Source organism: Pyrus communis, chromosome 17 (genome assembly GCF_963583255.1).
Source record: "Pyrus communis chromosome 17, drPyrComm1.1, whole genome shotgun sequence".
NCBI lineage: Eukaryota > Viridiplantae > Streptophyta > Magnoliopsida > Rosales > Rosaceae > Pyrus > Pyrus communis.
In genome coordinates, this window is record NC_084819.1 from 14,508,189 (window position 1) to 14,524,165 (window position 15,977).

The following is a 15,977-nucleotide window of genomic DNA, read 5'->3' on the forward strand; positions in this document are numbered from 1 at the left end:
AGCAGCCGAACCTGGTGCAGGAGATCTTGAACTTTGTAGTGAACTAGGCAATCTTGTCTTCAAATTCTAGAACCCTAGGCCGAGATGTGTTCATTCCTCAACCGTAATCGCTCAAGTGTAGAAATCAGTAGCGCATTTGACACCACCAAACGAATCTACCGGTGTTAAGCATATAGTTGGCATGCCAAACCACAAATATATATTCGACTCCCCAATAGAGTTCGATTGCAAGTTGGCATGCATGCATTCATAATAATGGCATAGTTAACTCATAGTACTCGGTCTGCGTGCCACGTAGACTTTGTAATTTTTAAGGTCAACATTATGATAATCTCACCAAACTTGGGCCATATTATTATTATATATATGAAATACTTATCTTTTAGCATAAGGATATAGATTTTCTTGTTAATGTTCCGTTGATTTTTCATATCGGGATAATCTTGACTGATGCAGTTCATATCTGATCCGTTTACATTTCTACTTACTCGTAACATATTAACCCTAAAATCTTAGCAAGTAAACTACAAAGGAAGTCCGACAGAAAGAGTGTATTGGGTGATGAGGCCAGAAACATGACACCACCTTGGTGCGAAACACAAAAGGATTTGATTTCCGTTGGCTCATGGCCTCTGCTCAAAGATCGTTTTATGCTGGCTGCCGATCTTCCCACAGCTTTAGCTGCAAACAAACAATTGGTACAATATCCTGCTCTCTTCTGCCGATTGCACGCCAACCATTTCACCTCACACGGCAAAACAGAAAAGGGAAAAGAAAAAAAGAAGTACCAACATTATTAAAAGAGAAAAAACGGTTGATTACATTTCACATCACTTGGTTTAGGTTGATTTGTAAATCGGTTCCGAAATTTTAATTGTGGAAGGTGATTTTTAAACAAATTTTTTAGCTTCTGATATATGTCTAGTTTTATTTTTGACCATCAAATTAAATAAATAAAATGTAAATAATGTAAATGATTAAGCATCACTGCGTGGGAGGTTAATTTGTACTTTTTTCATTTCTCTTAATTGTTTTTATATTGGAACATACAATTTTAAATATTATCAATTTATGGCATTAGTCTGGTTGACTGTTTGATACCTTATAAAATTAATGATATTATAAGCATGAGACTTGTTATGAGCTGACATAAACTACATTAGCACAACAATTATAATAAAAATTTATCAATTTAATAGAAGATCAGATGTTCAAACATAGATTATAAATTGATAAATACTACATAACTGTTGGGGCAATTAGACTTAACCTTTTAAAACATTCTAAAGAACTACTTAACTTTTGAGGCAATTAAACTCAACTTTTCACTAATCGGTTCCTTTAGAGTTCTAATCCTCTAAATTGACCCTTTTAGTCAAGTTAAACTAGATAAATCGTGTCTACTTGATTCAGGTCTCCATAGATAACTTCAGAGCTAAAACATGTTTAACATTTGTCTATATCGTTATTGAACGCTAATGAACTTAATAGACATCTATTTTTTAAAATTTTAAATAATTATTTAAAATATTTTAAAATGTTAGAACCAATTAAAAATCACCCTTAAAGGTTAAATAGTTATCCGAGCTTAACCCCCTAAAACCGAAGCAAAAGTTGAAGAACAGAAAAGTAAGGAAGAGAAAAGAGACAAAAGCAAATTCAAGTGAAAGAAAAGAAAGAGAAAGTGAGCAGAATTGTTGCATTGCTTGGAGGGGAATGAGGCGGCGAAGTGCCAAGTGGAAGCATGCAAGGACAAATAGCATGTTTATGCAATTTCACAATTCCTTGTTTCCCAAAAATTAAGTTCATTTGACATTTTCAACCGCTAAATGAACGAGGGATGAGTGAGGGAGGCTGGTACTGGCCCACTTCCTTCCACTTCCACATCTCAACCACTTCCACATGCACAGGGGATTCTTCACATCCCTCAAAACAAGCCCCCACTCCACACCCCTTCAAATTTAGAGTTGCCGGGTGTGATCGATACTAGGAACAGGTTCAAAAAACCAAAAATTGAATAAAACCGGATCAATTAGGGGTAATATAATCCTTATGTAAAGGTCATCCTATCCAACATTCAGGCATTAAGATATGTTTCAGACACCAAACCGAAATCGTAAAACCAAAAATCGAATAAAAAAACTGAACCGAAAAAGAAAAAATCAAACCGAATGAATGTATGCCCATTCTTGTGAAACTTTGTTGCCAAGTTTGAAACTAAGAGCAAGTCCACCAATAAAAAAAATGCGCTAACACTCAACCAATTTAATCCACTCAGTGAACAGTGATAAACCCCATGAAAAGTAAATTGGTCAAATGCTTATTCACCCTAAAAAATGCACTAGTACAAAGTCTAAAAATGGGTTGGCATAAATAATCTCCACCCCTATAAAATGAGCTGGCACCCAGCCATTTAAAATATTATTAATTTTTTTTTATAAAATAATAAATTTTAAATTTAGTTTTAATTTCGAATAGCATTTTTAACCAATCTTGTCACGCCACGTGTCATTATCCGAACGTACTATTTTGTGAATAGATTTCTGCTAAGATGTTCAACCAAGCCGACGCGCCACGTGTCATTATCTGTTTACAATAATTTAGCTAAGATTTCGATAAGATTTTCAACTAATTTTGTCACGTCATGTGTCATTATCCGAACGTACTATTTTGTGGATAAATTTCCGATTAGATTTTTAACCAATCTTGACACGCCACATGTCACTATTTGTTTACAATAACTTGGCCAAGATTTAGATAAGATTTTCAACCAATCACGTAATGTCATGTGACATTGTCCAGAACCTTATTTTTTTGTCTATATAAACCCTACACCCCTACATCCATCATCATTCACACACCAAACTCAATCCTTCTTTTTAGCTCAGAATCTTTCTTCATCATTTTTAAATCTTAAGTTCTTACAATGTCTTCTTCAAGGAGATTGTCCAAACAGTTTGAGGAGCAACAGAAAAGATTGTTGGTACAACATGAAGAATTATTTAATCTTGAGGAAGGTGGAGGTGAGGCTGTTGCAATGGATGAGGATTATGAATATAGAAGGCAGATGACCTCACATTCCCGCTATGTCATGGAAACTGTGGGTTAAATATCCAAACCCAGACGTTCTGCAAACTTGGATAAAAAGAGAGAAAAACGAGGTAAAGGTCTCTTGGAAGATATTTTATCCCCAACTGTGTATTCCCTAATCATGTTTTTAGACGTCATTTTAGAATGCAACGAAGTTTGTTCGACAAAATCATGAGTGCTATTTGCAATCATGATCCATCTTTTGTGAAAGAAAAAAAAAAGATGCTTTTCATGTTCTAGGTCTTCTTCTTGAGTAAAAAATTAATGCTGCCTTACAGATGCTTGCATATGGAGTATCTGCAGATTAAGTGGATGAGATAACGAGGATGGGAAAATCACCTATTCTAGAGTCTCTGATGCGGTTTTGCTCCACAATCGAAGCCCTTTATACCAATGAGTACTTCTGGAAACCCACGCCAAGGGACCTACAAAAGCTGCTAAGGAATGGTGTGATGCGAGGCTTCCCTATCATGATTGGAAGCATTAACTCCATGCATTGGACTTGGAAAAACTGTCCAAGTACGTGGCAATGAGCTTATAGCTACAAAAAAGGAGCCAAAAGTATCATTTTGGAAGCGGTGGCTTCATTTGAAACATGGATTTGGCATGCAATTTTTGGTGTTCCAGGAGCTTAGAATGACCTAAATGTCCTTGCCCAATCTCCAATCTTCCACGAAGTGCTGTAAGGAAAAGCACCCAGAGTCACTTATTGGGTCAATGACCCTAGATACGAAGGACCGTATTACCTTGCAGACGATATTTACCCAATGTAGGCAACGTTTGTTAAAAAAGTGTCACATCCACAAAGTGAAAAAGAAAAACACTTCGCACAATGTCAAAAGGGGTGTAGGAAGGATGTAGAGCGTTGTTTTGGTATCTTGCAAGCTCATTGGGCGATTGTCAGGTCAGCTGCCATAATGTTTGATGTCAAGGCTCTTCAATCCATCATGATGACGTGTACCATTCTCCACAACATGATTGTGGAAGATGAGTATTATTATGATGCCGTTGATGAATATAAGCCGGACACAATGAACAACTCAAGAACATGTATCTATTGTGCTCATGATGGCATCGAATATCCCGTGCAACACGGGTCATTGGAACGGGATGGATGTTACAATCAATTGATCGTTAAGCGGTACATTTCGATGCAAGAGCCATACTGACATTGTACCCGTCAAAGTGACTTGATTGAGCACCAGTGGGGATTACAACCAGGTGAAGATAATTAAAAGGAGTTTGTGGTGGAAGAATAAAGTTCTGGGTTTATTTAGTGTGTTTTTTTTTTAAGTTTATTTGGTGAGTTTATGTAATTTTATTTAGTGTGTTTTTTTTAAATTTTATTTGGTGAGTTTATGTAATTTTATTTAGTGTGTTTTTTTAAGTTTGTTTGATGAGTTTATGTAATTTTATGTAGTGTGTTTTTTTAAAGTTTATTTGGTGAGTTTATGTAATTTTATTTCGTGTGTTTTTTTAAGTTTATTTGGTGTGTTTGAATAAACAACTAAAAATATTTAAGAAATTACGTCTATTACTAAAAATAAATAAGAAATTACATAAAGTACTACAAATAAATAAGAAATTACATAAAGTACTAAAAATAAACGAAATTACATAAAGTACTAAAAATTAAGACGAAATTAAATAAAGTACTACAAATAAATACGAAATTATACAAAGTCTGTGGAGCTAAGACATGTGGTGCTAGGAACTTCGTTGCTAGGCTCTGTGTAGCTAGAACCCCCTCGACTTGTTTCTGTGTCTCTTGCACGCCTTCTTCGCACCACGTTTCTTTTTTTCAATGTCCAAAAATATTTTGAATTCGGAGACAGTCCTACTAGAGGCTTGTTCATAGTGTCACGATCTGCTTGAGCCATCTTTTCTTCTCTAAGCATCTCGTTTTCTCGATTAAGTGATTCTCTAATCATCTCGTTTTCTCGATTAAGTATTTCTCTTTGTCTCTCAATCGTCGCATCACGTCTCTCAGTAGCTTCTAATACTGCTACCATAACAGCAGTTTTTTCCTCATCTCTAGCCGCTTTATGCGCCATGTTCAGTTCACCTTGGTGAGCAAGTTCGTCCATATATTTTGTGTAGTTATATTTGGAAGAACTCCTTTTTTTCTTTGCCACATTTTTTACCTCGAGGCCTTAGGGACTGATGAGCTAGCTGGGTCTCTGGCACTTCTTCGAGCGTCCTTTCTGGCACTTCTTCAAATGTGTCTTCTTCCTATACGGCTGTGTCTAGTTTTGGCGAATTGTGTAGAAGGACGCCGTGCATGACAACTTCTGGACCTGTTGGCACAATTTTTGTCTCTGGGACAATTTTTGACAACATCCCAACATTCCCATTTGTTGAATGATTTGTTATGGTTTTTCGAATTGTAGAATGCTTGTGCTTGTAGTGTTTACAAAATGTGGGATAAGACAATATTATAAAATGCGGGTGCAACACAAATAAATAAATTAAAATATTGATGCGGGTGGAATACATATAAATAGATAAAAATATTGTCACTTGATCAGCTAAACTTTTCCCACTACGTAAATTAGTGGAAGCATTCGAGAGAGCGTTTTTCTAACAAGTGAAGGATATGTTGATTTTATTCCAACACCCTTGAAGACCTTGACTACTTCTATCGTCTTTTCCAAGCCTAGTGCAAAACACTTCCGTAATTCTACTCTATATTTCTTGCAACTTCATCTCATTACTCGTAATCAGGTCATAAGTAATTTGAACCCAATATTCACACAACGTAACATCTTCGATGAGTTTCCATGTAGCCACTTTTTTCACACAAAAAGTATATGAAAGCTTTGGTAGAATGTGTTGAAAATATTGAAATGTGGTGTAAAAATGGAAGTTGATGGTTAGGTATTTATAGGAAAAACTAATAATTTTAAAAAAAAAAAACTGTATTTTTACCAATTTTTAATAATTTTTATTAAGTAAATTAATCTGGACTATTGGATTTGAAAAATATTCAAATCCAACAGTCCAAATGTTGACACATGGCCAACGGTCATAATTCTGATTGTTGTGTCTGCATATTTAAATTTTATCGCAATTTTAGGTGGTGCGGTATAATCGTCCATCCTGCTCTACATATTTAAATTTTCCTGCTGTTTAAACTAGTGCGGAATAATCGCCCATCATATATTTGTTTAGATGAGAATGGTGCGGTATAATCGCCCTTTTCATTAATCATGTAAATCTCGAGCCTGAAGTTTCGAGTACTTATCATATTGGCCTGAAGATCAAAATTTGTAAGAACCATAAGTTCTAACAATATATTCCTCCAAAATACATATTATTCAAAGTTCTTACACGCCTCAATTTTCTTTCAGAAAAGAAAATGACGAACCTGGCAAAGCTTGATTTTGTTGCCCTGGATATTATTGGAAAAAATTACCTTACCTGGGTACTGGATGCCAAGATCCATCTGGAGGCAGGAAATCTTGGGGATACCATCAAGGAGGATACCAGTACATCTTCTCAAGATCGGGTGAAGGCCATGATCTTTATCCGTTGCCACCTTGATAAGGGACTGAAAAGCGAGTACCTCACAATTGAATATCCATTAACTCTCTGGAAGGCACTGAAAATAGATATAATCACTAGAAAACGATGATTCTTCCAAGGGCTCGTTATGAGTGGGCTCACCTAAGGATCTAGGATTTCAAGACAGTGGCTGAATACAATTCTACAATGTTCAGAATTAGTCCCCAGTTAAAGATCTGTGGAGAAACAATAACTGAGGAAGATATGCTGGAAAGGACTTTCAACACATATCATGCCTCCTACATGCTCTTGCAACAGCAATATAGAAAAAGAGGCTTTACTGAGTACAACCAGCTGATATCTGTACTCCTTGTAGCCGAGCAAAACAATGAGCTTCTGATGAAGAATCATCAGTCCTGACCTACTGGATCTGCACCATTCCCAGAAGTGAATGTTGCTTCCATTGAAGGGAATACCACATCCTCTCATGGCAATAATTACAAACGAGGATATAGCATAAGCGAGGCCGGTGGAATGGGAAAGGCAAGAACCATGGTGTCCAGTTTCACAATTAGGTTCCAAGGCATAATACAAGCCCGAGCTTTAAGAATGCAAATCGCCAGAAAGGTAAGGCTCGTATGAACACTCCTAGAAATCCTGAAGGAGTTTGTCATAGGTGTGGTGACAATGGACACTGGGCGCATACCTGTCGTACCCCAAAACACCTGGTGGATCTGTATCAAGCCTCCCTGTGTCGAGACCAATTTCCTCGACCAGGCTCAACCAATGGAAATACCTAATCCAGTGTCCAATTTATCAGGACAGTTGAACACAACCCACCTAGATGTTTCAGACTTTATTATTGAAAGAGGAAATGAAGTTTATGGGTCCGATTGAATCATTTATGTTTAATGTACTCTTATTATATGTACTTGTGGTTTAATGCTCGCATTTTCAATTCAATAAAAGTAGTATTCCAGTATGAATAAACTGTTTTTTAACTGTAATTTCTTTACTCAGAGAACATGGATAAAAATTATGGTTATTTTCAAAATAAGAGCAATGGTAGAGATTTTTGTCTTGCAAATTGCGTAACCACGCATTCAATACTTCGAGATCGAAAATATTTCTCGAACTTGATACTTACAAAAGTAAAAGTAACAACAATATCAGGGTAATCAGATGTAATTGAAGGCTCAGGAAAAGCCCATATTATGTTACCAAATGGAACAATATTGTTCATACAGAATGCGTTGTACGCTACTCAATCCACTCGAAATTTTATTGAGTTTTAAAGACATATGCCTAAATGGATACCACATTGAAACGAAAAGTGCAGAAAATTTGGAATATTTATGCATTACCTCTAATGATACCCAGAAGCGTATATTGGAGAAATTGCATGGTTTATCAAGTGGATTGTATTATACATACATAAAGACAATTAAGGTACATACGGTCATGAACCAAAAGTTCATGGATTCAAAAGTTTACATGCTTTGGTCATCCAGGATCCACCATGATGCGTAGGATCATTACCAATTCTAATGGACATCTATTATTGAGCAAACACATTACTACCTCAAATGATATCCTTTGCAAGGCTTCTTCTCAAGGGAAGTTGGTAACTAGACCATCACAACTAAAGGTTGATGCTGAATCCCCATCATTTTTGCAAAGAATTCAAGGGGATATCTGTGGGCCTATTCAACCACCTTGTGGACCATTTCGATATTTTATGGTTCTGGTTGATGCATCTACCTAATAGTCACATGTTTGCCTATTGTCTACTCGAAATGTAACTTTTGCGAGACTTCTTACTCAAATAATTAAGTTGCGAGCACAGCTCCCAAATCATTCTATTAAGTCAATCCGACTTGAAAACGCTGGTGAATTTACGTCTCAAACCTTTGATGATTATTGTATGGCACTGGGCATTAATGTTAAACACCATGTTCCTCATGTCCATACTCAAAATGGTTTAGCAGAGGCACTTATCAAGCGGCTTTAATTAATAACCCGCACTCTGCTCATGAAAACGAAATTGCCAGTCTCTGCATAGGAACATGTCATCTTACATGCTGCATCATTGGTTCGATTGAGACTCATAGCCAATCACCAATATTCATCAATACAACTCGTGTTTGGACATCAACCAAACATTTCACATCTACAAGTTTTTAGTTGTGCTTTTTATGTGCTTGTTACACCGCCACAACGTACTAAAATGGGACTTCAGCGTACACTGGGAATTTATGTGGGTTTTGATTCACCATCTATAATTACATATTTGGAATCTTTGACAGGTGATATGTTTACAGCTCATTTTCCTGATTGTCATTTTGATGAGGCAATTGTCCTGTCGTTAGGGGGAGAAAAGACCATTCCAAAAGAACGGCAAGAGCTGACATGGGTTGTTCCCACCTTGTCTTATTTTGATCCACGAAGCATTCAATGTGAAAATGAAGTGAAAAAGATCATTCATATTTAAAGTATTGCTAATCAAATGTCAGATGATGCTTCAAAAGTGACAAAGTCACATATACCAGCTGCAAATGCACCTGCAAGAGTTGATGTCCCTGTTAGACAAAATAAAGTGGCAGCGAATGATTTATTTAGTGCACGCCTGAAGCGTGGTAAACCCCCAGGCTCAAAAAATTCAACCCCTCGAAAGAGAAAGATGAGGGCACAGTTGAACCCAAATGAAATCATTCAGGAAAAGAAAATGAATGATAAATTCACAATTCATAATTATGTACTTCCAGAAAAAGAAAATGTTCTTGATGAGACATATGTCCCTGAAGAGATAGAAGTACATGAAAGCAAAGAAATATTCATAAATTATGCATGTACTAATGAATTGTGGGATCGAAATGAAATAATAATCGATGAAATGTTTGCATTTGCAATAGCCACTGAAATTATATTAAGCAATGACATTGAGCCCCGCTCTGTTGAAGAATGCAAACAGAGACAAGATTGGCCTAAGTGGAAAGATGCAATCCAGGCGGAATAAAATTCCTTAGAAAGGCGAAGTGTTTTTGGACTAGTAGTCCAAATCCCGCCTAGTGTAAACCCCGTGGATTACAAATGGGTATTCACAAGGAAACGCAACGAGAAAAACGAGATTGTAAGATATAAAGCACGACTCGTTGCATAAGGTTTTTCACAAAGACCTGGAATTGATTATGAAGATACATACTCTCTTGTAATGGACGCAATTATGTTTTGTTACTTAATAAGTTTGATGGTTTTAGAAAAACTTGACATACGACTTATGGATGTCATCACCGCATATCTATATGGAGAATTAGATACTGACATATATATGAAAGTCCCAGAAGGACTTAAGTTACCTGAAGCAACTAATAAACCATGAGGTATGTTTTCAATCAAATTAAGGCGGTCATTATATGAGCTGAAACAATCTGGACGAATGTGGTATAATCGTCTTAGTGAGTATTTGATTAAAGAAGGATATACCAACGATGTCATCTGCCCTTGTGTGTTCATTAAGAAATCAAATACTGGATTATCTATAGTGGCAGTATATGTCGATGATATGAACCTCGTTGGAACCCCTGAAGAGCTTCAGAAAACTGCTGAATATCTGAAAAACAAATTTGAAACGAAAGACCTTGGGAAAACAAAATATTGTCTCAGCCTGTAGATTGAGCATTGTGTTAATAGAATTTTGGTCCATTAATCAACTTACATTGAAAAAATACTGAAGCGATTTGGTATGGACAAGGCTTATCCATTTAGCACCCCAATGGTCGTTCGTTATTTGGATATTAAGAAAGATCCATTTCGTCTAAAAGAAGATGATGAACTGGTCTTTGGTCCAAAAGTACCATATTTGAGTATAGGTGCTTTATTGTATTTAGCACAATGTACTAGACCAAATATAACTTTTTCAGTCAACTTGTTAGTAAGGTATATCTTTGCTCCAACAATTCGTCATTGGAAGGGAATCAAAGATGTATTGCGATACCTTCGTGGAACAACAGACATGGGTCTCTTCTACTCGGTGAAATCCACAAATGACCAGATTCTTGTTGGATATACAGATGTTGGTTTCCTCTCTGATTCGTACAAAGCATGCTCACAAAATGGACATGTGTTCAGTAATGGAGATACTGCAATTTCATGGCGATCAACAAAGCAAATATTAGTTGCTACATCTTCCAATCACTCGGAAATAATTGTTTTACATGAAGTAAGTCGTGAATGTTCGTGGTTAAGATCAATGATCCATCACATCCGGAATTCATGTAGTCTACCTTTAAAGATAGACAATCTAATTGTCATCCATGAAGATAATGCAACTGTGTTGCCCAAATGAATGAATGATTCATCAAGGGCGATAAAACTAAACATATATCTCCAAAATTTTTCAGTGCACATGAGCTTCAGAAGGCCAAAGTGATTGAGGTCAGACAAATTCGTTCCAATGAAAATTTGGCAGACTTATTCACCAAATCTCTACCAAAGTGCACATTTCAGAAGTTAGTGCAGGGAATCGGATTACGTCAGCTTACAAATTTGAAGAATGCGGAATCAGGGGGAGATACAATTCAGAGGGAGCATCTATAATACATGCATGTTGTACTTTTTTCCCTTCAATTAGGATTTTTCCCATTGGGTTTTTCCTATCAAGGTTTTAACGAGGCAACATAAGCATGCTCAACATCATATCCACAAACCTGGTAAAGTTGTGCTCTTTTTCCTTCGCTATGGTTTTTTCCCATTGGATTTTTCCAAGCAAGGTTTTAACAAGGCAACTGATGTTGATATGTAGGCATCCAAGGGGGAGTGTTATAAACAGTGGGTATGTTTGCCCACATGTATATAATAAAGATTCATATGCTAAATAGTAAAGTTTTTGTAAGTTTTCAAAGTAGTTGCTCTATAAATAGAGCACTACGAGTGTTCAAAAGAAATGATACAAAAGCAATAAGAAAAGAAAGATAAGTTAGAATATTTTTAGCATCCTCTTATTTCTCTCTAATCTGCAATCATTTTGTGTAATATCTTGCAACAGCCTCGCTCTTATTTTTAGTAAATGTTATTTCTTTAACTTTTACCTATTTATAACAAGTCACATATTATAAGAGATGTCATTTGGTTGCCGAGTGCTAAAGCTCTTCCCCCTGTTGGACTCAAACAAGTATCAATCTCGTATGGTATGGATTTATTGTCATGATGATGTCTCGTGTTACATGAGATATTATATAATGTGATCAGAATATGGGATGATACACCACGTGTTACTATACAAATGATGAGATATGTGTATTCTCGTCACAATGAAAATTTGCTCGTGTCATATAAGTCATTCTCGCTTGATAAGACTAAGTACTGGTTTTGTACTAAGGTGCTTTTATAAAAAATGGGTATAAAAAAAATGTTCGGTAAACACTTAAAAACAGCTTATTTTCATAGTTTTTTGTAAAAAAACCTGAAAGCGTGAAGCGGCAAAAATAAGCTTATTCTCACAACATAGAAAAAATAATTTTTTTGAAAACACAGTAATACCAAATCAACCCTCAATTACTTCACCTTTCCCCTTCACGAGTTCCGCGTGTTTCCCACGCCCGCGTTTCCGCGTGAGAGCCCTGCTGTCTATGCGTTTCTTTTACTGCTGCTGCGTTTTTGGTTTGCCATTCCTATTCGCCGTATTACTTTTCGGTCCTCCTCCTCCTCCTCCCTTTTCTCTCTCCTCACCCACACACACTCTCTCTCCCTCTCTCTCTCTCTCTCCCCCCCTCCCCCCACCCCCTCAATAAATCAAATTTAATAATTTAATAAACCGAGTCACTGTTAAAAAGGCCTCTGGGGCTTCGTCCCAACTTTCAATAAAGCCTCTCATCCTCTCTGCTTTCTTCCTCCTCCTCCTCCTCTGTTCTCTCACTCTCACTAACCACTACTTCTCGATACTGCTGGGTGCCTATTTAGTCTCTACGTAGCACCAGCAAACACAGCTGGGCTCGCCATTATTATACCTTCACTGAGCAGCAAAACCCCCTTATCTCAGACCCATCAAACCCCACTGTCTCTCTCTACTTTTTTCTCCAATTCACTCTACCCAGATGGACGATACGTTAGACGCTGCGTTTTGGCTCCCGACCCAGATTCTCAACGACGACGACGCACCGGCCATGGAGCTCAACTCAAAGACCAATAAAAGTGGCGGGTATGGGTTTGATACTGATGCTCCGAAAGCTCTGTTCCCGTTTGAGTTTCCTTACGGCGGCACTTTTGGGGTTTCATCGGATTTCATTTCGCCGGTCGAGTCGAGCGAGACTGAGAGCGACGAGGAAGACTACCTCGCTGGGTTGACCCGCCAAATGGCTCGCTCCACTCTCGACGACGAGTTCAAGTACCCCGACTCTGCTTTCGCCGCCAAGAAGCCAAAGGTAATAGAAAAAAATAATACTTTCTGTTTTGTTTCTAGACGACACGTTTTAATGGCGGTTCTGATTTTATTTGAGATTTATGTTTTTTGCCTGATTTGCAGGGTTGGGTCGCTTCTGGTTCTCCCCAGTCGACTCTCTGCGCAGTCGGCAGCGGTTGCGGTTGCGGACACGGCTCGAGCCGTGGAAGCCCGAACGCCCAGTCGCCGCCGGCCACCTGGGATCTGCTGCATGCGGCTGCAGGGGAAGTAGCCAAGATGCGCATCAACCAAAGCAGAGGCCTCCTGGGTCCTCCAAGAAAGCCTTTCCCTGTCTCGGTCCCCACCAACCACCACCCAGATGCTGCTTATTACTACCACCAGCAATCGCTTTCTCACAAGCACTTGCGAGCCGCTCAGGTACTAAAACTCTTGAACATGTATCCAAATATCTCTGGGGCCTTTTATCGAACACCTCACATTCATGTTTTCCGCTCCATTTTTTCCGCAGTTTAAGCTGTTGAGGCAGCAACAGGTGATGAAGGAGCAGAACGCGGCGGTCTGGGGAGCACAAACTCGATATCCTCCGGCGCAGACTCAGCCGCAGCCCCACCTAAACCACCAAACCAGAGCGAGAAACAACACTCCCAACATTCTTAATGCTCGGCCTCTGGGTTTGTCGCCATCTGCATGGCCGCCTCTGCAACAAGCTCAGCAGCAGCAACAGTACAACAAAAACGGGTCCGGATTCAGAGCGGTTTATATCGGAAACCAAAACCCATCTGCGAAAGTTGAGCGTTCCGGCACCGGCGTCTTCTTACCCCGCCAAGTCGGCCCCCAATTCGAACCCCGCAAGAAGCAAGGTTCGTTCTCCGCCCCCCACCCCCCACCCCCACCCCCACCCCCCCCTTCCCATTTTTTTTACTTCCAAACGTATTTATTTCACTTTTGAAGTAAAACCCAGTTATAAAATCCGATTTTAAGTAATACCCAGTTAGATAAGTCTCTCAAGTAAAACCCAGTTAGAAAGATCCAATTACCCAGTAATTAAAATTTGTTTCTTGTTCCATTGAAGCTTGTGGGTTAGATCATTAAGTTTTTTTTAATGATTCTCTGGGTTTTTTGGGTGCTGGGTGGTTGAGATGTTGAAGGTTATTAAATTTTGCCGGCTCTGTTTTTTTCAGATCTGGACAATGTTCTTCAAAGGCATTAATTTGGTCCAACTCTTTCATTGGATTTGGTGGGCTCATTAAAATTTTCATGTATTTTTTGGTACAGTGTGTTCCACAGCTCTACTCCCAGCTAGAGTTGTGCAGGCTCTGAACTTGAACATTGACGACATGCAGCAACAGCCCCAGCTTCAGCGTCGTTTTAATGGCAGATTGAACTCTGATTACGGTAAAAGTTAACACCGTTTCTATTGTTTTACTTTCTAACGGTTTTACTGATGCCAGTCTTATGTTTATAATTTGGGTTTCGTGTACTCATTTGTTTCTCTAAATTTGCAGAGGTTGCACTTCAGCTTCGGAGTAAGGCCGCTGCCACCAGAACCGCCACTTTGCAGCAGAAGCGCAATATTTGGCCGCAGCCGGCAGCGAGCAACGAGATTAGGCTCCCCCAGGAGTGGACTTACTAGGGTTTTGTTTGAATTTTGGGAATTTTAGGGAGCAAATTGGAAGGAGTTTAGCAAGAAAGGAAATGCAAGTTTGCAATAGGTTTTTAAGGGGTTTTATTTTACCATAGTAGGAGGTTTTAGTACAGAAGAAAATAGTAGTTTTTGAGAAGGACAGGACAGCAAAACAGGTTGGAGAAGAAGAAAATGTGTTTTGGATTAGGGTTAGGGTGAAAAATAAAAATATCTACTTTGATCAAAAGGGGATATGGTACAAGCTGCTGCATTTGCCATAGCAGCATAAGCAGAAGCAGAAAGGCATAAGCAGCAGGCCAGCTTTTGTTCTGGTGGTCATATTTGACTGGACTGTTGTCCCTGTTTTGTATTACTCCGTGGGATAACGTTATGTTTGGAATCCCAGAAAATTATCAGTGAAAGTTGTAAAAGGGTGAAGACCTCGTTTGGATTCCAATCTAATCCAGTCCACTCACCATGCCTATGCCAGTGCAACTAGTATTAATAATAAAAGAAGATTCTATGTAAATGCAACTTCTACTGTTTTTCTTTGATTATTTAGAGTTATTAGTATTAATAATAAAAGAAGATTGTATGTAAATGCAACCTCCACTGTTTTTCTTCGAGTATTTAGAGTTATTCGTGATTTACATGACACGTGTATATGATTATCCTGATGTTTTGCAATAATACAAAATATGCAAAATCAATAATACAGAATGTGTAAACTTTCTCTGTTAGTATTATTATTATGGGATGTCATGCTATCATCATATCAAAGTACACGTGCCAAAGTATGTGTAAATTTATCTGAATTCAGTTCAATATTTTGGACATGTGACGGTGTTTAGGGGTTTGAGACTCATGCCATTATTTTTTGGGGCTGTGCGATTTGGGTTTGGTTCCAAGTTGCATTTAAATTTGCCTGCTTGGTTCAATGTAACTCGTATAGGGAGTTTTAACAAAAAAAAATTTTTGGTACTGTTTATTTTAAAGAAAAATCATATTTTTAAATTAAAAAATTAATTCTGATGCTATTTATTTTATCTTTTATTTTATCTATATCATTAAAATTCAAAGTTTTAAAATCATTTTTATTAATTTTCCTTAGATTTAAAATCAGAAAGCATATTTATTAATTTATGTGAGAGTTCAAAAAGCTCTAGAAGAAGCTATGCTTGTTACTAAAACGACTTTTGCTTTTCCCCAAGTCCGGCAAGCTGGATTGTTTAGTTTCATGTGACTAACCATTAATTATGTTTGTGTTAGTTGTTAATTAAAGAAAGTTTTAGTTAATTAATTAACATTTGATTAGACTGACGTTGCGAGGGAAACGAAATTAGTTTGGTTGTGGAGAGAAAA

The 15,977-nt window shown here is 37.8% G+C and overlaps 3 protein-coding genes across 3 annotated transcripts; all 3 read left to right on the plus strand.

Annotated features, from left to right (window-relative positions):
* The first annotated feature begins 6,448 nt into the window (after positions 1 to 6,448).
* Positions 6,449 to 7,014, plus strand: LOC137722056 (uncharacterized). Its single transcript, XM_068461050.1, has 2 exons — positions 6,449 to 6,651; positions 6,810 to 7,014. The coding sequence occupies exons 1-2, from the start codon at positions 6,449 to 6,451 to the stop codon at positions 7,012 to 7,014; spliced, it is 408 nt and encodes a 135-aa protein (XP_068317151.1).
* A 3,352-nt stretch (positions 7,015 to 10,366) lies between these two features.
* Positions 10,367 to 10,939, plus strand: LOC137722057 (secreted RxLR effector protein 161-like). The gene has a single exon (XM_068461051.1). It carries the CDS (start codon positions 10,367 to 10,369, stop codon positions 10,937 to 10,939), a length of 573 nt encoding a protein of 190 aa, XP_068317152.1.
* A 1,499-nt stretch (positions 10,940 to 12,438) lies between these two features.
* Positions 12,439 to 15,238, plus strand: LOC137723334 (uncharacterized). Its single transcript, XM_068462499.1, has 5 exons — positions 12,439 to 13,013; positions 13,115 to 13,408; positions 13,500 to 13,851; positions 14,267 to 14,386; positions 14,497 to 15,238. Exons 1-5 carry the CDS (start codon positions 12,687 to 12,689, stop codon positions 14,622 to 14,624), a joined length of 1,221 nt encoding a protein of 406 aa, XP_068318600.1. The 5' UTR covers positions 12,439 to 12,686; the 3' UTR covers positions 14,625 to 15,238.
* Positions 15,239 to 15,977: the final 739 nt, after the last annotated feature.